At 40.9% G+C, this 23,737-nt stretch overlaps 1 protein-coding gene across 6 annotated transcripts in view; it reads left to right on the forward strand.

Moving 5' to 3' along the window:
• The first annotated feature begins 418 nt into the window (after positions 1-418).
• Positions 419-23,737, forward strand: part of LOC139420303 (MLLT10 histone lysine methyltransferase DOT1L cofactor) — an 86,876-nt gene continuing 63,557 nt past the window's right edge. For 3 of the 6 annotated variants that reach the window (XM_071170245.1, XM_071170248.1, XM_071170249.1), the window contains exons 1-3: positions 14,258-14,624; positions 17,906-17,985; positions 21,544-21,598. In XM_071170245.1, the coding sequence (XP_071026346.1) occupies positions 14,462-14,624; positions 17,906-17,985; positions 21,544-21,598 (298 nt within the window). In that variant the 5' untranslated portion in view covers positions 14,258-14,461. Of the gene's footprint in view, positions 1,813-14,257; positions 14,625-17,905; positions 17,986-21,543; positions 21,599-23,737 lie in introns of those variants that run through there. The other 3 variants (XM_071170246.1, XM_071170247.1, XM_071170244.1) reach the window with 3 other exon arrangements.

Consider the following 23,737-nt stretch of genomic DNA (forward strand, 5'->3'; position numbering starts at 1 on the left):
TGTGTGTGTGTGTGTGTGTGTGTGTGTGTGTGTGTGTGTGTGTGTGTGTGTGTGTGTGTGTGTGTGTGTGTGTGTGTGTGTGTGTGTGGTGAAACTTTAATCCAACCCAGCCCACATCATGACTTTTCCCAATTGTACCATCTTCAGTGAACCGAGTTATCATGCATAAAGTTTTCTATAGCTTTTGAGGTGTGTGTGGATAATTGTTTTGCCTTCGGATGGACAAAGGAGAAGGGTCCTCTGTTAGCAGAGCTCCACCCTGAGGCCTGATCCGTGGGGATTACGGCTCTACCTCTCCAGCTCTGCCCGGCCACAGAGAGAATGTTTGGTTGGATAAAACATATGGTTTGATCTCGCCTTGCAGATATAAAAACGTTTGTAGCTTCATCAATACTCATCAATACTTTATACAGATGTCATCACTGTTCTGTTCGGAACATTGTCTGAAGTCACTCGGCCTGAAGAAGTTAGCAGACAGGCAGAAATATAAGGCCTGTCTGTTTTCGGGTTGAGGGAATGTCGGTATAGCAAATCATTGAGTTTACAGGCCAACGGAATAAATCTAGTCTGATTGGACACTGAACGTTTTTAGCCCTTATAACACATATGTTTGCTGTCATAGGTTAACGATCCTGTTATGAATAAAACAATAATAATTAAGTAAAGTGACACGTTCACAGGGTCAGGTGGAATCATGTATAGGGCTATCAAAAATTATGCAGAAATTGATACGATGATTTGTAGGCCCCTACTCATCGATCCATTCTCCAAGAATTTCTTAAATTGACGTTCCCTGAATTAATCAATGACGCGTAAAAATAAGTTGTTTTTTGTTTGTCGAGCAATAGATATTTAAATGATGTAATGATGCAGAAAAGACGCATGTGCCCCATCGGATCAACCCAAAGGGCAATTAAAAAATGTGACAAAGTAGACTGAATGTTTTGTATTTAACCCGTTACCAAACCTATAGTCTACAACCCATAGCCTAATTTCACTGATATTGTAGGCTAAAGACCCTCGAATCATTATTGTGTGTAACAAGGTCAATTAGGCCTACTGTGAATTTCATTTGTGTAATTTCAGGGTACAGGGAAACCTACAGCGCATCTTTTTTTTATACAGGCCAACATTTTATACAACCTTAAAGAATGAATCAAAATACAAAAAATATATATTATTTTATGTGAAACCCAAAAATGTATATTGAGTATTTGTTCATGGTCCGTGCTATTCCTCTGTGCTCTATATGAACCTCCCTATTGCAGCTCGGTATTTTCTTGCTCTGGATAGCGTTTTAAGTTCGAAATTTTTAAACCACGCATTTGTTTACCCATTACACATTGTTTGCTTATATAAGCTAAACGTTTGGGCTGCTCTTTCGTTTTGTGTTGCAGTTCTGTAGCCTATTTAATTAACATCGATATTCCTATCAGCTGCTACAGGCTATTCAGAAGTTGTGGCTACTGTTGCCTGCGTTTCTCCGGCCCATTGTGAGAGGAGCCCCCTCGGTCCCTCTCTTCTCTTCTCTCCCTCTGAGCTCAGCCGGTCAGGCCGGTGGACTGCAGATGACTCACGCCCCAGAGCGGCACATCAGCGTTCTGCACCTCAGCGAGCTGCATGGAAGCTCGATAATACCGGGGGAATACCGCGACCAGAGAGACCCGACTGTCAGACTAGCCTCCTGCCTTTCCCGGGGCGCACATTCATCACTCGGGCGGATAGATATGTTTGTTGTAATGTGCACGTGTGCTTTTGGCGAAGACATGGCTGCGCAGATGGAGGAGATTGGCGGATTAGAGCGAGTGGAAGGTAAGAGGACACACACACACTTAGTCATTCACACACACATGCGCACGCACTCACACACGTCCGCGCTTTTCTCGGAAAACGATGCAGAACAAAGAACAAAGAACAAGAGTAATGTTTCCTTCTCGTTTACACTTCTAAAGCATTTTCTTGGCCTTTATAGCCTACAGGATGTGGTTGCGCGCAGGTATAGTCTATTTGAGAGACGTGTGAAGTGAATACGAAGAAAAAAATACAGGCCTATGGGCCGAACAGCCAGTAGAATATTTGAGGATTAAACAACATAAATCGGCTTCCCATTACGAACGTAAATGCAGTTATTTTAACAAAATATGCCCACGTGGAAATGTTGAGGCACACGACTTTAAAACCTGTGGTGTAGCTATTATATTAGGTGTATGTGAGTGCGCGTGTTTCCCATGTGGGAAAACCACACCACAAAACGGATTTCTGTCAACCGTGATTAAATAGCTGAATAACTCCCGTTCGTGTTTCGGTTGATTTCTTAAAAAGCAAACCCTTTGCTCTGAAAGTGCTTCACTCTACCCAAACTCTGAAATCCCAAAACCTTAACCCTTGAAACCAACTTGCTTCTCTAGCACCCAACTCATAGTGTGCATTTTATTAAACGTGTCCCTTTCCCCACCCTGCCCCAAGTCATTTGTTTTGCAATGAGTTTTATGGATACACTTGGTCGAGGCACTTGTAGATAGGCTTTTTACGGCACAAATTCACTAGCCATGCCAAAACAAATAAATTATCTTGGTCGGATCCCCCCTAAGAATGCGATTTTACATGCAATCTGAGCCAGAAGTGTGAGCGTGTTGTTGCTGCGGGGGGGGGGGGGGGGGGGGGGGGGGGGGGGGGGGGGGGGATGTAGGCCTATGTCCAATAAGTATGCAGGCTGTTGCCACAGTAGTGTCTGACGCATCACCGCTGCTCCAGTAGATGTGGAGGACGTGATTTATTGTCAGATCTAAGCACACGACCCATTCCCTTGACCTTTTTTAATACCACACGTTTTGGACGGAGGCTTATTTCACACACACACAAAAAAATGATTTTTCGTGTATATTACACATCATTTCGCGTGCATGTCATGCATTTTACTTTCTCATGTTTTTAGGGGAAGCTCAACATGTAGCTTGCAACTTAGTCTTTACTTCATAGCCCAATTAATTTACTCTATACACGTTTTGGACGGAGGCTTATTTCACACACACACAAAAAAATGATTTTTCGTGTATATTACACATCATTTCGCGTGCATGTCATGCATTTTACTTTCTCATGTTTTTAGGGGAAGCTCAACATGTAGCTTGCAACTTAGTCTTTACTTCATAGCCCCGTCATGCTATTGTAGGCTGTATAATTGAATTGATGTGAAATGTAATTTAATATAGGCCTAGTTCTATACAATCATTTAATATAGCCTACATTACAATCAAACATTATCAGTTGGCTACTTTATTTCATTGACAGTGGAGGGGTAACATAGTTTTAATTTCAGCATGATTATTTCATCAACATTTTTTTTTTTTTTTTAAACAATTTTTACCCCTTTTTCTCCCCAATTTCGTAGTATCCAATTGTTGTAGTAGCTACTATCTTGTCTCATCGCTACAACTCCCGTACGGGCTCGGGAGAGACGAAGGTTGAAAGTCACGCGTCCTCCGATACACAACCAACCAAGCCGCTGCTTCTTTAACACAGCGCACATCCAACCCGGAAGCCAGCCGCACCAATGCACCGTGCACCTGGCCACCTTGGTGGCACACTGCGCCCAGCCCGCCACAGGAGTCGCTGGTGCGCGATGAGACAAGGACACCCCTACCGACCAAGCCCTCCCTAACCCGGGCGACGCTAGGCCAATTGTGCGTCGCCCCACGGACCTCCCGGTCGCGGCCGGTTACGACAGAGCCTGGGCGCGAACCCAGGGACTCTGATGGCACAGCTGGCGCTGCGCCACCCGGGAGGCCTCATCAACATTTTTTAATAATAATTGTACATCTGATCTAACATTAATCCTCAATTATAAACAACAACATTTCAATCAACGAATTGGTGCATCAATTTTTGATGACCAACAATATTCGTGTGCAATAAGCTATTCGTCTGTCAAATTTTAACATTCTTTCAAATCACAGCACAATAAATGAACACGGTCTATTTTATGGACAGGGATATGGCCTGTAGTCTAGCGATTTGTTACCTATCAACGTACCAATAAATAATTCATAAGGACGCCAATGGCTCTTAGAATTAGGAAATATGCTGTGTGTAGCCTATGGATGGTGTATAGCTCTATTGTGCAACCCATTAACTAACCCTCCAAGCCTGAGGTTGTATAGGGACGTCCCCCTTCCACTCCGACGAGGCTGAGACACACCAAGGCCGGCTGCAGAGGGGCAGGACCGGCCTGGTAGTGTTTATTTTCAAATCAAATCAAATTGTACGTGTCACATGCGTCAAATACAACAGGTGTAGTAGACCTTACAGTGAAATGTTAACTTACAAGCCCTTAACCAACAATTCGGTCTTAAGAAAAATAAGTGTTAATAAGAAAGTATCTACTAAATTAAACTGAAGTATAAAAAAAAATGCAATAATAAATAATTAAAGAGCAACAATAAAATAACAGTAACCAGGCTATGTACAGGGGGTACCAGTACAGAGTCAATGTGCGGTGGTACAGGTTAGTCAAGGTCATTTACATGATATGTACATGTAGGTAGAGGTAAAGTGGCTATGCACAGATAATAAATTGAGAGTAGCAGCAGCTAAAAATGAGGGGTGTCAATGTAAATAGTCCTACTGTAGCTATATGTCAACTATGATTTGGGAAAAAGTATAAAAAATCTAAATATGGAGATAGCAAGGCTACTTGTTAGACCATTCTGGTATTCCAGATTCATAAATTGAACAGTTGTGGAGGGTGTAAGAGCAAATGCGCCCAATCTCATTCATGGAGTGTTATGGCCCTCCCCCACTGTCCCACGGTCTCCTCTCCCTTCCCTCTGGAAAAGAAAGGAAAATGCAGCTCTCTTCAGTCTTAGGTGCTTCCTTAGCTGAGAGAGAGAGTGAGGGTAATGTTTACTGTTCATTTTATTGTTTATTTCACTTTTGTATATTATCTACTTCACTTGCTTTGGCAATGTTAACATATGTTTCCCATGCCAATAAAGCCCCTTGAATTGAATTGAATTGAGAGAGAGAGACAGCATTCCCTACCCCATATGCCCCCCTAGGCAAAACTATGACAACATAACAAACAAAAACAGGTCACAACTCCTGCAGCTATGTCGCACGCTGGGTATGTACATAGTCAATGATAGGCTTCGTGGGGACCCATATGGTAGGTACACCTATAGCTCATCTTTTGGCTGTAGTCTGTTGACTACTTTATCACTGACCCCAACCCAGAGTCTCTCAGAGCGTTCACAGTCATTCCACTGACACCCCTATCAGATCATAGCAAAATCACAGTCTATTTGAACAGAGCAATACTCAATCATGAGGCATCAAAGCCAAAGGAACTGAGTAATATTAGGAAATGCTATAGATGTAAAGAATGTAGTGTGGAAACCTACCAAAAAACAATTAGGCAACAACACATTCAATCCCTTTTAGACAACTTCTTGGACAAAACATTCCATTGTAATAGTGAAGGTGTAAACTTGGCAGTATAACATCTTAACAGTATATTTGACCTCTCAGCTTCCCTATCAAATCTAAAAATGTCAAACAGGAAACCGAAGAAAATGAACAACAATGACAAATGGTTTGATGAAGAATGCAAAAACCTAAAAAAGACATTTGAGAAACCTGTCCAACCAAAAACACAGAGACACAGAAAACCTGAGTCTACACCTTCACTATGGTGAATCACTAAAACAATACATAAATACACTACAGAAAAGAAGGAACAGCATGTCAGAAATCAGCTCAATGTAATTGAATAATCCATAGACTCTAACCTCTTCTGGGAAAATTGGAAAACACTAAACAAACAACAACACAAATAATTATCTATCCAAAATGGAGATGTATAGGTAAACCACTTCTCCAATCTTGTTGGCTCAATAACAAAGAATAAACAGCAAAAACATATACATGATCAAATACAAATCTTAGAATCAACTATGAAAGACTACCAGAACCCACTGGATTCTCCAATTGCCTTGAATGAACTCATGGACAAAATAAAAACCCTCCAACCCAAAAAGGCCTGTGGTGTTGAAGGTATCCTCAATGAAATGATACAATATACAGGCAACAAATTCCAATTGGCTAAACTAAAACTCTTTAACATCATCCTTAGCTCTGGCATTTTCTCCAATATTTGGAACCAAGGACTGATCACCCCAATCCACAAAAGTGGAGACAAATTTGACCCCAATAACTACCGTGGGATATGCGTCAACAGCAGTCTTGGGAAAATCCTGTGCATTATCATTAACAGCAGACTTGTACATTTCCTCAGTGAAAATAATGTACTGAGCAAATATCAAATTGTCTTTTTACCAAATGATCATACGCCAGACCACGTATTCACCCTGCACACCCTAAATTACAAACAAACCAAAACAAAGGAAAAGTCTTGTCATGCTTTGTTGAGTTAAAAAAAACAACCTTTGACTCAATTTGGCATGAGGGTCTGCTTTACAAATTGATGGAAAGTGGTGTTGGGTGAAAAACATACAACATTATAAAATCCTTGTACACAAACAACAAGTGTGCGGTTAAAATAGGCAAAAAACACACACATTTCTTCCCATAGGGCTGTGGGGTGAGACAGGGGTGCAGCTTAAGCCCCACCCTCTTCAACATACATATCAACGAATTGGCGAGGGCAGTAGAACAGTCTGCAGCATCCGGCCTCACCCTACTAGAACCTGAAGTAAAATGTCTACTGTTTGCTGATGATCTGGTGCTTCTGTCATCAACCAAGGAGGGCCTACAGCAGCACCTAGATATTCTGCACAGATTCTGCCAGACCTGGGCCCTGACAGTAAATCTCAGTAAGACCAAAATAATGGTGTTCCAAAAAAGGTCCAGCCGCCAGGATCACAAATGCAAATTACATCTAGACACCGTTGCCCTATAACACACAAAAAACCTTGGCCTAAACATCAGCATCACAGGTAACTTCCACAAAGCTGTGAACGATCTGAGAGACAAGGCAAGAAGGGCCTTCTATGCCATCAAAAAGAACATCAAATTCAACATACCAATTAGGATCTGGCTAAAAATACTTGAATCAGTTATAGAACCCATTGCCCTTTATGGTTGTGAGGTCTGGGGTCTGCTCACCAACCAATAATTCACAATATGGGACAAACACCAAATTGAGACTCTGCATGCAGAATTCTACAAAAATTTCCTCTGTGTACAATGTAAAACACCAAATAATGCATTCAGAGCAGAATTAGGCCGATACCCGCTAATGATCAAAATCCAGAAAAGAGACGTTCAATTCTACAACTACCTAAAAGAAAGCGATCCCCCAAATCTTCCATAACACCTACAGAGAGATGAACCTGGAGAAGAGTCCCCTAAGCAAGCTGGTCTTGGGACTCTGTTCACAAACACAAACAGACCCCATAGAGCCCCAGGACAGCAACACAATTAGACCCAACCAAATCATGAGAAAACAAAAAGATAAATACTTGACACATTGGAAAGAATTAATAAAAAAACAGAGCAAACTAGAATGCTATTTGGCCCTAAACAGAGAGTACACAGTGGCAGAATACCTAACCACCGTGACTGACCAAAACCTAAGGAAAGCTTTGAATATGTACAGACTCAATGAGCATAGCCTTGCTATGTGCCGTCACAGCAGCAAGATTTGTGACCTGTTGCCCCCAGAAAAGAGCAACCAGTGAAGAACAAACACCATTGTAAATACAACCCATATTAATGTTTATTTATTTTCCCTTTTGTACTTTAACCATTTGCACATCGTTACAACACTGTATATACTATTACATTTGTAATCTCTTTATTATTTTGGAACTTCTGTGAGTGTAATGTTTACTGTTCATTTTAATTGTTTATTTCACTTTTGTATATTATCTACTTCACTTGCTTTGGCAATGTTAACATATGTTTCCCATTCCAATAAAGCCCCATGAATTGAATTGAGAGAGACAGAGAGAGAAAGAGAGAGAGGGAGATACAGTGCCTTGCGAAAGTATTCGGCCCCCTTGAACTTTGCGACCTTTTGCCACATTTCAGGCTTCAAACATAAAGATATAAAACTGTATTTTTTTGTGAAGAATCAACAACAAGTGGGACACAATCATGAAGTGGAACGACATTTATTGGATATTTCAAACTTTTTTAACAAATCAAAAACTGAAAAATTGGGCGTGCATAATTATTCAGCCCCTTTACTTTCAGTGCAGCAAACTCTCCAGAAGTTCAGTGAGGATCTCTGAATGATCCAATGTTGACCTAAATGACTAATGATGATAAATACAATCCACCTGTGTGTAATCAAGTCTCCGTATAAATGCACCTGCACTGTGATAGTCTCAGAGGTCCGTTAAAAGCGCAGAGAGCATCATGAAGAACAAGGAACACACCAGGCAGGTCCGAGATACTGTTGTGAAGAAGTTTAAAGCCGGATTTGGATACAAAAAGATTTCCCAAGCTTTAAACATCCCAAGGAGCACTGTGCAAGCGATAATATTGAAATGGAAGGAGTATCAGACCACTGCAAATCTACCAAGACCTGGCCATCCGTCTAAACTTTCAGCTCATACAAGGAGAAGACTGATCAGAGATGCAGCCAAGAGGCCCATGATCACTCTGGATGAACTGCAGAGATCTACAGCTGAGGTGGGAGACTCTGTCCATAGGACAACAATCAGTCGTATATTGCACAAATCTGGCCTTTATGGAAGAGTGGCAAGAAGAAAGCCATTTCTTAAAGATATCCATAAAAAGTGTCGTTTAAAGTTTGCCACAAGCCACCTGGGAGACACACCAAACATGTGGAAGAAGGTGCTCTGGTCAGATGAAACCAAAATTGAACTTTTTGGCAACAATGCAAAACGTTATGTTTGGCGTAAAAGCAACACAGCTGAACACACCATCCCCACTGTCAAACATGGTGGTGGCAGCATCATGGTTTGGGCCTGCTTTTCTTCAGCAGGGACAGGGAAGATGGTTAAAATTGATGGGAAGATGGATGGAGCCAAATACAGGACCATTTTGGAAGAAAACCTGATGGATGCAAAAGACCTGAGACTGGGATGGAGATTTGTCTTCCAACAAGACAATGATCCAAAACATAAAGCAAAATCTACAATGGAATGGTTCAAAAATAAACATATCCAGGTGTTAGAATGGCCAAGTCAAAGTCCAGACCTGAATCCAATCGAGAATCTGTGGAAAGAACTGAAAACTGCTGTTCACAAATGCTCTCCATCCAACCTCACTGAGCTCGAGCTGTTTTGCAAGGAGGAATGGGAAAAAATTTCAGTCTCTCGATGTGCAAAACTGATAGAGACATACCCCAAGCGATTTACAGCTGTAATCGCAGCAAAAGGTGGCGCTACAAAGTATTAACTTAAGGGGGCTGAATAATTTTGCACGCCCAATTTTTCCGTTTTTGATTTGTTAAAAAAGTTTGAAATATCCAATAAATGTTGTTCCACTTCATGATTGTGTCCCACTTGTTGTTGATTCTTCACAAAAAAATACAGTTTAAATCTTTATGTTTGAAGCCTGAAATGTGGCAAAAGGTCGCAAAGTTCAAGGGGGCCGAATACTTTCGCAAGGCACTGTAGATGGTCATCGCAATGCATATTGTAGTAAGCATTTCACTGTTAGTCTACACCTAGGAAGCATGTGACAAATAACATTTGATTTGATTTTGGTTTGGTTTGATCACCAAGCAGAGGCTAACTAAAAGCTGGCTAACATGTGCCTTCCAGGAGTATCAACATGCCATATATCTCAGACTACACATGGCTGTGAAGACTCTCTGGCCCAGCTCGCTAATTACTCATTACATACCGTGTAATTAATTATACGTTTGGCTTATTGTTAGAACCAACAGACAGATGACTGAATGAGGCACTGAAGCCATGCCATGCGTCAGCTCATCCTCAGGTCCGGGCGATATAGAACTAGAACTTTGAGTTGGTGTGTATGCATGTGTGTGTGTCGTTGCATAATTATTATGTTGTTTAATTATTTAAAAACATGAGTGCAGACAGTATAAAACCATTTTGATAAATCATATATTTGTTAACAAGCTACTCATAATGAACAACAGCCACCTATGGAGGCGAGGCGAACAATAATGCAAACAATAGATCAAAAGAGAAGGTACTCGAGTAAAAAAGACAATTATGCATTTATAAAAGCTTTGTTATTAGTTGACCATACGTTTTCCACTCATCTCTGTCAGGAAAGCCATACGCCACAGCTTTATATGATGTTCGATATTGCAGCCTAACAATCGACACACAAATAAGATCCAATTTATTTAGTGGCCTTTTTTGTTAACGAACAAGGTTGTGTGTGTGTGTGAGAGAGAGAGAGAGAGGGAAGGAGGAGTTTATCATTACCCCTCCATCCATGATCTGAACATCAATTATTAACGGTGTTGATCTAGCGTCAATGTTCATCATACACAACAAGGCCGATTTGGCTGTCTGAATTCGGTTCGATGAAGGCTGGTCTTAACCAATCTTTTACACCTATAGTTTCTCACCCCCCAACCTGGTTACCCTCCACGTTATCTGGTTCAGTCTCCCCATAGACCCGATGTCCCATTCACAGTTTTGTTCTAGTTCTGAACTAGAGAGGATTTTCGACATGAACAGTCAAGTGTGAAATATTTAAAATGTTGCCTGCATGGGAAATAATTGTAAGACATGTAACATACGACAGAAAGTAAAATAAATAGGCTAATTATTTGGTCGAAATTTAGACAAAAAATTATTTATTTATGTTGGTTGTTATATATTTTATATTCATTTTCCTAATTATACAGGTAGCCTATTTCATTTTTTAGAGTTCAGTGATTCAACTATTTGTTTTGAAAACCTGTTTCTTCGTATTCCACCACCATGCCTTCTATATATAGATCTTTACTCTGCAGTTTCCCCACTTAATCCCCACGGCCCTTAGGCCTCCAGGCTGCATGCAAGACAACCCCCATCGCCATGAGTGTCGTATGGAACAGGACAGTCATGCAGTGTCATGTTGGTTTAATGGTCTTATGGTCTCTGCCCGTGTTAATAAGCAGTCTCTCGACTGAACAGAGGACTGACTGCCAGATACCGTTGGCCATCATTTGTCTGAAGTGGTAGCCAACAGTGGGAGGGGCTGAGGAGGCCACATTTAATGCAATAATTAATAGATGGTAGATGGTGTTTTCCAAATATCTTTAGTGGGATGGTATGCACATTCATAAAAACACCCAGATGCTGGACTAGAGGGTAAACTGAGAAAGACCCAGCTTGGCTTCGAAACGCTGCCCAACCGATTAAAATAAACGTTGAAAGTTGCCTACCAGGCATATTTATTATTTAATAATTACACAATTTCATTCACACAACATTGAACATTTCTTAGTCTTTTAACCATTTGCCCAATCATTGAGCATAGGCCTATAGACGTAGTCTACAGTTAATGGAACGTGACAAGCGATTGAAAAGGGTTGTGTAAAGACAAAGATAATATATAATTATATGGTTTACTAAATTCGGTTAAAAAAACATATAGGCTAAGTGTAAAAAAAGAGAAGAACATTATTTTTTTAATGCATTGTTTTCGAAATGTGAATGGGGTCAATTCGTTTTAAGTGTTTCTCATTTTAATTAAAAGGGTTGCATTTCACAGGGGCTGAAGTTTGGAGTCAGCAGAACTGTTTCTGCTATGTTGCCGAGACCCTGACAAATACAATACATCATGAATTATATTCTAAACATGTGCAAAACCTTACCTTGAAATATATAACATCTGAGAGCAAATCCAAGAAACCAACCGCAATAGTTTTTCAGCCTTTGGATGAATTTGGATCCTAGTCATAAGAAGCATGGCACTGCATGGCAGAAAACGTATTTGGGAAAGTTGGTCAGATGTAGAAATGTCTCTCTTTCCAAATGTCTCTCTTTAACAGTTACAGTGTACTACATCAGTGGAGATCAAATCTGTCATGTCAGGGTTAAACATGAAGCTCACCCCCATGTCTCAAACACTACCCACAACAAACTATAACAAGTCTCATGAGGTGTGGAACTCCCAAAAACATTTTACATGGTAAAATGTGATGTTGATACAAAAATACATTACAGTTCAGTAGGCTATTTTATCAAATACATTTTAAAATACTTGTAAAAAATTATAGCCTACTTACAAGTTTGGATTTGAAAATATTGAGGATTTTCACGGTTTAATTAAGTATATGCTACAGAAGTTCTTGAACTGTTTATAGGTTCATGACCAAAAGTAACTGCGATGTTGTGCCATGTATTAACCTATAGGCCTAAGAAATTACAAATCTTAGTTTCATGTGTGCATGCAAGGTTAGCCTACTATTTTGTGCAAAATAACATATAGGTAAATAACAAACATAGACCCAATAACAGAATAGGCATATGTTATATGTGTTGGCTATATTATAGTTTTCTACAAAACAGCATATATATTTGACACTGACCCCTGTGCCAGCAGTGTGCGTCATTAAAATTAAGCCAATATATAACCTCGCTATATAGTTTCCATTAGTAAACCTGTTATAGGGGCACTGAATTGTAATAGGAAGCAGCGCAGAAGTAATTTCCTCTCGCCAATGCATGAACCCTCTTCTCTCTGAGCACGAAGAGAGCACATGTACGGGAAGACTTAGACTTAATCAAGTGCAAGTTGTAAAAATAATTTGCTATTTCAGTGTTTCAGTAGCCTCCAACCCTCCGACAGCTGCCCCCCTCGCCTTCCTTTGTTCTCGCCAACTCTAATAGGTTTTCCCCTGCCACACACAATTCACTTTTTTCCTTTTTCTCCCCTCTTCCCCTTTTCCCCGTTTTGTGCGGAGCCCAGTGTGGACTGGAGCATTTGAGCAATTTGAAATTAAAGCCAACAATAGGGAGACCACTCCCGGGGACCTCTCGCTCTCCACATTACACGGAAGACGCTCGTGTGCTCTCCCGCATTATTGGCAAGTCATTACGTTTCTCTGGAAACCAAACCGGGAGCGAGCGGGAGAATTCTGAGGGCTCGCGGACGGTGATGCAAGCAGAATATATCCACGCAGAGTGCCGTTTCTCTGATTAATTCAACCAAGATTATGTAATTAACAACGTTTAAAACAAAAGTGTAATGCAATTTTGTTTAAAAAGTGTGCTTTTGCATTTCATGTGTGTAAAGTGGAAGTAATTTACTGAGTTGAACATTTAATTTAAATTATATATATATATATATATATATTGATTTGACATGCCCAGTTCTGTTAAAAAACATTTATTAGATTATTTGGGATTTATTTTAGCTCATAATTTGACTATTGAGTCTTCCAAGAGTTAAACACAAAAATACACATGTAAACATATTATTTCAGCTCCATTCATGCTTTATGTAGGCCTTCCATCTTTTTCTCTAATTTAAGATTCTAGCAGTAATGTTTGAGAGCAGATTTGACTGTATACAATTATCCCACTCATTCTAACCCCCAAGTAAATCCACATACATTTCTCCCTCACTGTGCCTATTCCTTAAACCATTTTGCAACACACACACACACACACACACACACACACACACACACACACACACACACACACACACACACACACACACACACACACACACACACACGGGATGATATATAGGCCTAATTGGAAAGACAATGACAGTGACACAAACAAACACTTATGTTTTATTCAGGGCTAATGTAAAGGCAGTGGGCACTGTCAGATGTCCATGCCATGCATGTATCATGCAATTCACCATGAAACGTTCATATGCAAATAGAAGTTGACCTACAGTGTCTTAGTGCTCAATGAATGACATTATATTCTTTGAAATCAAAATGATGTCTATGTTTTCTAAACATGGTTTTAAACTATAGGCCTTGGCTACATCTTTATGCTATTTAAAAACAATCTTTATTGACAACAATAGCCTACAAACAATAGAGAAATCGTCATACGTGTTTTTGTTATGATAAGGTATGCATAATGCATATTTTAAAAACCTCATGTTGGTATTTGGTGGATACAATGCTGCCAATCGCAATTCACCATTTGTAAAAACCACGCATGGCAGTAGCTAGTGTTACAAAAGTTTCCAAAGCAAACACATTCGTTTTAAAAGGCCATGTGGAGTCAAAATGGCGCCACGCAAACTGGCAACACTCTTTGAGCCAATCACATCCATCCTTTCTGCGCTGTCACTGGCCATTCGTGATTACGCACTTCCACTTTCCGACCGGCCGCTTCTTCTCGCTCGCGCGGTGTGTAGCCTTCGCTGAAGTGGAAAAAATACGGTGTCGAAACGGATTGTAAACACGACTAAAACATGACATTTCGGCAAAGTGAGACCAAAAGCGTTGTCACAGTGGGTAGATGAGGATCTTCTGCAAAGGTTTAGGCTCATCTTTGTTGTCTTCGCATGTTCACTTTCTCCGTAGATGGTCTCCGGCGAGCTGTGCCTGGCAGCGGACAACGACTTTTTGGCAAATAATATGAAGGAGATGATTGGAGGTTGCTGCGTGTGCTCAGACGAGAGAGGCTGGGCAGAAAACCCTCTCGTCTACTGTGACGGTCACGGCTGCAATGTTGCAGTCCATCAAGGTAAACACCGAATAAAGTCAAATGCATGTAACATGAAATTTGCTTGACTAACATCCGATAACTAACGTTAGCTAGTTGCTAGCTAGCTCGCTAAGGCTAGCTATCGCGGTTGATCGTCTGCCATGAAGCTGGCTAGCTATCAACGTTAGCTGGGGTGTATTCATTACGTTGATTCTGTTTTTTTTTAATCTAAAAAATGGAAGCAAACGGAACGAAACGGGGAGTGATCTACCTGCGTTTGTCCAGTAGGGATGGTCGTTTTCTATGTTTGCTTCCGTTTGGTTTTTAAACGGTAAACGGTTTCCGTAATGAATACTCCCATACTCTAGCTAGTTTTGCTATTAGCTAGCTAGCGAACTATTCAGCTAGCCAATAGCCAAGGTTATATTGTTAGTTAGCTAACGTTAGTTCTATTCAATCGACAGTTGTGCGCGCGTATAGTGTGGTAATGTTAATCATTGGGTAAGATAAAGTAGCTAACATGTTATTTAATTTCTACGAGTTGTATAGCCAAGAAAACATTACAGCCTATCTTGACAACTACAGACATTTGTTACTTTAGCCAACTCCATACCCACGCTACCTAGCTAGCCTTCCTGTCTAGTAGGGATGGAGTTGGCTAAAGTAACTAAAATTTCTGCAGTTGTCAACATTGGCTGTAATGTTATCCTGACTATGCTATTTGTAGAATTTAGCAAACATGTTGGCTACAAGGTCTTACCCAATGATACACATTACCACGCTATCCGTGATGATAGCCAACTACTAAATCATATTTGCCCAATATATTGCGAGATAAGTTTTGTAAACAATAGTGCCATGCTGTTAGGGAACTAGCTTAAGATTGTCTGCAATACATTAAACCCAAACAAGACAGATGGTTTCACAGATCCAAACAACAATGTCAATGGTGCTCAGATTCTGTTGACAAAGTCACAATCAGAACTGGGCTGACTGACTCTGGTATCCAGTCAATACTGGTGATTTTGGCTTTGTGAGAGAGAAACTCGTGATCATTGTCATGCTTCGTTTCGTAGTTGTCATAATTCTGGTGAATTGAATATCTGGCCTCTTACCCATACAACTAAACACACCTATTTGTACATGCTTTAGACCCTTGTTATTAAATACGCACCCACCCATTCGTTTTAAATGTGAATTAATTGGGTCAAAAATATTATTATTATTATTATTAAAAATTATTAACCTTTATTTAACTAGGCAAGTCAGTTAAGAACAAAATCTTACTTACAATGACAGCCAAACCTGGACGACGCTAGGCCAATTGTGCGCCGCCCTATGGGACTCCCAATCACGGCGGGATGTGATACAGCCTGGATTAGAACCAGGGACTGTAGTGATGCCTCTTGCAATAAAATACAGTGCCTTTACACCTCTGTGCCACTTGGGAGTCTAAATGTACACTGTAGCTAACCAACACATCTGTAGCTAACCAACACATTGTGACACGGTTGTACCAATCACTGACCCCTCTGTCCACAACAATATAAATGTTACCCTTTTTATTATCAGTTGATTATTTCTGTTGATTAGAACTGTCCCGACAAAAAAATCTTGGTCGACCTGAGAGTCTTTCTGTTCTTTCAACCAATCGATTGGTCGAAATGTTTCAACTTATTTTTCCATATATAGACACACGCCCTATGTGTTTGAATAAAATAAACTACATATGCACTGAGCTTGTCAGATGCTTTAAGCACACGGTTTGATTAAATAATTAAGACACACATGACTTGAGAATTAGCCCGATGGTCACATTGTATAAAAAAAAAAGCGAGTGCCTGTGTGACTAGCACATGTTGTCTCGCTCTACTCCCTACTGCTGCAAAAATGCACCCCAGCACAGCAATTGTTTATTGCTCTGTCCGTGCTGAAGTTGCAACACCATTTCAGCCATTTCGTTTCTTACTTGTTTCTGATTGACCAGTTCTGTTACTGAAGTCCCTAATTTGTTTAGGAAAAACATTCTATTCCCTCAACCCTTGCTCTTTTTATGTGAAACATGTAAGCATACCATGCATGTGACCAATAGGGTCTGACCTATAGCCTATCATAATCACATCAATAAATTGGTTATAACAAACTCCAAACACAGTAACACGTGACAGCAAAATGGATGCGGAGGATGTGAAAAAGAAACTCAAACTTGGGCGGCTGTTTACTGGTTGCTCAGGAGGGAAAGGGGAAGTCAGAGCTGTGGAAGACATTTGACTTAGTTGCGGAAACTACTGGAGATCAAGAAAAAGGAAGTTATCGGAGCACGCGTTGTGTGAGTTATGTGTGCCAAACAGTTGCTGTTAGATTACAATATTATAACTTTTTCTGACCATTTGGAACAGTGTAAACAACACTAAATAAATAAGTCTACCAGAGAGTCTGATCTAACAACGACAAAAAATATATATAAATCCTTTATTACAGCAGACTAAAAATAGTTGCATGCATGCATTCATTTGCTGTTTATTGCATAGTGTAATTATTCAATGCTCTCTTTGTTATTTAATTTTAAAACTAAAATGCTTGGTTGCATTTCAAGCATGAATGTCTCGTATGCAGTTTAATGTCATGACCAAATTAATTATTGATACATATTGAAATATAGGTCTAAGTAAGTTAGAGTATAAGACTTAACAGGATGTGCTCTTAGGCCTACAAGTAATACAAGGCTACTAATGATAACAACATTACATATTATTATAACGAGGATCATCATAATAAGGATATCAAGAAAAGGGAGGATATATGAGCAAGAGCTGCATGCATATTATGTGACAAACAAGTGCTTTTACTTTACAGTATCATTTTTCTGCCTTTTTGGAACAGTGTAAACAACACTAAATTAGTTATGGGTGGTCACAAGCCATCAAACAAAGCCAAGCTGCTTGAATTTTTGCGCCAGGAGTGGCATAAAGTCACACAACATCAATGTGAAAGACTGGTGGAAAGCATGCATAGATAGCCGCATGAAAACTGTGATTGAAAATCAGGGTTATTCCACCAAATATTGATTTCTGAACTCTTCCTAAGTTAAAACATTTGTATTGTGTTCAAAAATGAATATGAACTTCTTTTTTAGCGTTATTCGAGGTCTGACAACACTGCATCTTATTTGTTATTTTGACCAGTTGTCATTTTCAGCAAATAAATGCTCTAAATGACAATATTAGTTTTTTTTAAAATCACATACATTTTATTTTGCCCATATTTTGCAGCCCTAGTGTGAGAGGTTATTGTGGTTAATAACTGTGTTCTCTCTGCAGCGTGCTATGGCATCGTGCAGGTGCCCACTGGACCCTGGTTCTGCAGGAAGTGTGAATCTCAGGAGAGAGCAGCCAGAGTGGTGAGTCTGATCAATAGAATATCAACAATGCATTCTCAGCACTGTATTTTATGATAGAGCTTCCACTAGTATTAAGCTGATACTTTTTAGGAAATGATGTGGTATAAATAGGTACTCTCTGGCACGTACTTCAAAGAATTCAACACAATTGGCAACTACCTGGTAGAGCTGGGACAGTAAACCAATAACTATTGTTACCGACCATACTGATCACTTATCGCAGGCATTTTGCATATGTCGTTCATTACAGTAAGTAGCCTATACTAGAGATGTGAGGTTTGAACTTAAACATATTATGAACTTAAACTTACGCTCTTTGTTATCACATTAATTCAGGCAATTTATGGTGATATGGATGTTTGTCCATATTTCCCAGCTCTACTACCTGGCAGTAAATACTACCATGTGGTGCTTGTATTAAACAATCCAAAAAAAACAAGTACAACATTGGTTAATATTACAGTGACAGAGTGGGTCATGTCCGTGGAAGCAACAGGCATGCCTAAGATGCACCCCAGAGTATTTCTCATCCTGGCTGTAGAAATGGTTAAACAGTGGTGTCATAGTCTCTTATGATATTGTGTGGACGAAAACTGTCAGGGATGTTGAGGGATGGCATGCATCCTGTGGGAGGGGTGGAGTAACGGGTGTGAAATTGGCACGACTGGAGAGATAAAAACACACGGACACAGACACACAGGAAAGGGAAGCAGTCTTGGGAAGCAGTATGTTTGTACTGTAGGAAAAGCTGAGGCTTGAAGCCAACTAGGCCCTCCCTTCCTATGCTATGGGGTGGAACCAACTTATACTTATTTGATAAGTGTTGGATCACTGATTACCCAAAAGTGTGTGTTAGAAAGAGATTAGGGCACATGCTTGTGAGTGTATCTAAATCATATCAAATTTATTTATATAGCCCTTCTTACATCAGCTGATATATCAAAGTGCTGTACAGAAACCCAGCCTAAAACCCCCAACAGCAAGCAATGCAGGTGTAGAAGCACGGTGGCTAGGAAAAACTCCCTAGAAAGGCCAAAACCTAGGAAGAAACCAAGAGGAACCAGGCTATGAGGGGTGGCCAGTACTCTTCTGGCTGTGCCGGGTGGAGATTATAACAGAACATGGCCAAGATGTTTAAATGTTCATAAATGACCAGCATGGTCAAATAATAATCACAGTGAACGGGTCAGGGTTCCATAGCCCCAGGCAGAACAGTTTAAACAGGAGCAGCAGCACGGCCAGGTGGACTGGGGACAACAAGGAGTCATCATGCCAGGTAGTCCTGAGGCATGGTCCTAGGGCTCAGGTCCTCAGAGAGAAGGAGAGAATTAGAGAGAGCATACTTAAATTCACACAAGACACCGGATAAGACAGGATAAATACTCCAGATATAACAGACTGACTCTAGTCCCCCGACACAAACTACTGCAGCATAAATACTGGAGGCTGAGACAGGAGGGGTCAGGAGACACTGTAGTCCCATCTGATGATACCCCCGGACAGGGCCAAACAGGCAGGACATAACCCCACCCACTTTGCAAAGCACAGCCCCCACACCACGAGAGGGATATCTTCAACCACCAACTTACCATCCTGAGACAAGGCCGAGTATAGCCTACAAAGATCCCCGCCACGGCACAACCCAAGGGGGGGCGCAAACCCAGACAGGAAAACCACGTCAGTGACTCAACCCACTCAAGTGACGCACCCCTCCTAGGGACGGCATGGAAGAGCACCAGTAAGCCAGTGACTCAGCCCCTGTAATAGGGTTAGAGGCAGAGAATCCCAGTGGAGAGAGGGGAACTGGCCAGGCAGAGACAGCAAGGGCGATTCGTTGCTCCAGTGCCTTTCTGTCCACCTTCACACTCCTGGGCCAGACTACACTTAATCATAGGACCTTCTGAAGAGATGAGTCTTCAGTAAAGAGTTAAAGGTTGAGACCGAGTCTGCGTCTCTCACATGGGTAGGCAGACCATTCCATAAAAATGGTTCTATAGGAGAAAGCCCTGCCTCCAGCTGTTTTTTTTAATAGAAATTCTAGGGACAATTAGGAGGCCTGCATCTTGTGACCGTACGTGTACGTGTAGGTATGTACGGCTGGACCAAATCGGAAAAATAGGTAGGAGCAAGCCCAAGTAATGCTTTGAGGTTAGCAGTAAAACCTTGAAATCAGCCCTTGCCTTAACAGGAAGCCAGTGTAGGGAGGCTAGCACTGGAGTAATATGATCACATTTTTTGGTTCTAGTCAGGATTCTAGCAGCCGTATTTAGCACTAACTGAAGTTTATTTAGTGCTTTATCCGGGTAGCCGGAAAGTAGAGCATTGCAGTACTCTAACCTAGAAGTAACAAAAGCATGGATGAACTTTTCTGCATCATTTTTGGACAGAACATTTCAGATTTTTGCAATGTTACGTAAATGGAAAAAAGCTGTTCTTGAAACAGTCTTGATATGTTCGTCAAAAGAGAAATCAGGGTCCAGAGTAACGCAGAGGTCCTTCAGTTTTATTTGAGACGACTGCACAACCATCAAGATTAATTGTCAGCTTCAACAGAAGGTCTCTTTGTTTCTTGGGACCTAGAACAAGAATCTCTATTTTGTCCGAGTTTAAAAGTAGAAAGTTTGCAGCCATCCACTTCCTTATGTCTGAAACACAAGCTTCTGGGCCTCCCGGGTGGCACAGTGTTTAAGGTCGCTGTACTGCAGCGCCAGCTGTGCCATCAGAGACTCTGGGTTCGCGCCCAGGCTCTGTCGTAACCGGCCGCGACCGGGAGGTCCGTGGGGCGACGCACAATTGGCCTAGCGTCGTCCGGGTTAGGGAGGGCTTGGCCGGTAGGGATGTCCTTGTCTCCTCGCGCACCACCGACTCCTGTGGTGGGCCGGGCGCAGTGCGCGCTAACCAAGGTTGCCAGGTGCATTGGTGTGGCTGGTTTCCGGGTTGGATGCGCTCTGTGTTAAGAAGCAGTGCGGCTTGGTTGGGTTGTGTATCGGAGGACGCATGACTTTCAACCTTCGTCTCTCCCGAGCCCATACAGGAGTTGTAGCGATGAGACAAGATAGTAGCTACTAAAACAATTGGATAACATGAAATTGAGGAGAAAAAGGGGTAACATTTAAAAAGAAAAAAAAAAGAAACACAGGCTTCCAGCGAGGGCAATTTTGGGGCTTCACCATGTTTCATTGAAATGTACAGCTGTGTCATCCAGTGAAAGTTAACATTATATTTCCGAATGACATCCCCAAGAGGTTAAATATATACTGAAAACAATAGTGGTCCTAAAACGTAACTTTGAGGAATACCGAAATTAACAGTTGATTTGTCAGAGGACAAACCATTCACAGAGACAAACTGATATCTTTCCGACAGATGACAGAACTTGTCTGTGTAGACCAATTTGGGTTTCCAATCTCTCCAAAATAATGTGTTGATTGATGGTATCAAAAGCATCACTAAGGTCTAGGAGCCAGAGGACAAATGCAGAGCCTATATAGTATAGTATATATCTGCATGATAAAGAGTTTTGCTAATCGCCCATGTCTCCTGTTTCTCTCTCTGCAGAGGTGTGAGCTTTGCCCCCACAAAGACGGCGCCCTCAAGAGGACTGATAACGGAGGTAAGAATCACCTATATGTCTGGGATAGGTGTGTTGTGAGTAGGGATGTGACAAATGGAAAAATGTTCTTAACGTTTAAACTGCCATTTTTATTGGCATTACGTTCGAAAAAGTAATTCAATTCCATGTGAATTCACAATGCAGCTGCGGTGCTGCCAGGAATGGTTTGGGTCTCACTGTGTGTCCCTTACAGATGGTTAAAGGGGCTACACAGGATTTTTATATATAATTTTGCATTTCAATTTCAGAAAATGTCCATAATATATCTGCAGTAATAGTGGAATGATAGTCTTTCACGGTATTACTTACCCGCAAGTGTTGTGATTGGCTGTGATATTCGCCTATTGATTTCTCCCACCGGACCGGCATCTGACTTTGTGGCTATGCTATCTAGTGGAAATCGGGTCAAGCAGGCAATGTATAAATCGTTCTGTCATTTCCTGGTTGCTGCACTGTTTGCTCAATTTCAGTTTCTATGAGAAAGCCTACAATACTCAGTGCAGATTTTAGAATATTTGCATGAAAATCTGTCTCAATTGGATGGAAACTTAGCTAGTGATGTTCTTTTTTCCCTCAGTTGGGTTTAGTGCCTGGTCTTGTCCACTCTGTTCCAATGAGTCTGCAATGGTGACAGTCTTATCTCTCAGTGATGGGGTCATAATATTTTGTAGCTTAAACCATTCAAAAGATAGAGACACATTTGTAGGAAGAAAACAGAAACCTCTGTTTATTACAACCACCTCTAGCGGCCACGGGAGGTTACTGACGTAACCCCGGTTCTATGAACCAAGCCCCTACTTTGGGGAAACACTGATATGGATCCTCCTTGATCTGAGTAATCCCATCAACTATTGACACACAGGCTGTTGGCCTCTAACACGGTTCTGTGGTTAGCCAATGCTTATTTTGTCTCATTAATGGGATGTGTGCTGCCTGTTGTGTGTGTTTATGAGGGGGCAAGCCAGGCTTGGGTAAATAGGGCTGAGAGGAGGCTCCACTCTGGGTTCACCAGGAGGTCACATCGAAGACTGTAAACATGGATGGAACGTACACTATAAATACAAAAGTATGTGGACACCCCTTCAAATTAGTTGATTCGGCTATTTCAGCCACACCTGTTGCTGACTGGTGTATAAAATCGAGCACAGCCATGCAATTTCTATAGACAAATAATAGGCAGTAGAATGGCCTTACTGAAGAGCTCTGTTACTTTCAATGTGACACCATCATATGATGCCACCTTTCCAACAAGTCAGTAAGGCACATTTCTGCCCTAATAGAGCTGCCCGTGTCAACTGTAAGTGCTGTTATTGTGAAGTAGAAATGTCTAGGAGCAACAACGGCTCAGTATTGAAGTGGTAGGCCACACAAGCTCACAGAAAGGGAAGGGGGATACCTAGTCAGTTGTACAACTGAATGCCTTCAACTGAAATGTGTCTTCCGTATTTAACTTCTCTAGGGTAGGGGGCAGCATTTGGAATTTTGGATGAAAAGCGTGCCCAAATTAAACTGCCTTCTACTCAGGCCGAGAAGATAGGATATGCATATAAGTAGTAGATTTGGATAGAAAACACTAAAGTTTCCAAAATGTTTAAAATAATGTCTGTGAGTACAACAGAACTGATTTGGCAGGCAAAAACCTGAGAAAAATCCATTTAGGAAGTAGGATTTTTTGTTGTAGTTTTCTATTCAATGTCATTACAGTATCCATTGACTTAGGACTGACATGTTTCTATGAACTTTACGGATACTATTTGGATTTTTTTGTCTGCCTGTTGTGACTGTGTTTGAGCCTGTGGATTACTGGGAGAAAAAAAAGACTTCTTCGGATATAAAGAGACTTTACCGAAACAAAAGGAACATTTATTGAATAAATGAATGTCTTCTGAGTGCAACCATATGAAGATCATCAAAGGTAAGTGATTCATTTTCTCTATTTCTGACTTGTGTTACTCTTCTACTTGGCTGGTTACTGTTTGTTATGATTTGTCTGCTGGGCTATGTTCTCAAATAATTGTAAGGTATGCTTTCGCCGTAAAGCATTTTTTAAATCTGACACCGTGGTTGGATTCACAAGAAGTTAATCTTTAATCCTATGTAAAATAGTTGTATCTTTTCTGAATTGTTATAATGAGTATT

Source organism: Oncorhynchus clarkii, chromosome 11, assembly GCF_045791955.1.
Source record: "Oncorhynchus clarkii lewisi isolate Uvic-CL-2024 chromosome 11, UVic_Ocla_1.0, whole genome shotgun sequence".
In the NCBI taxonomy this organism is placed as follows: Eukaryota; Metazoa; Chordata; class Actinopteri; order Salmoniformes; family Salmonidae; genus Oncorhynchus; species Oncorhynchus clarkii.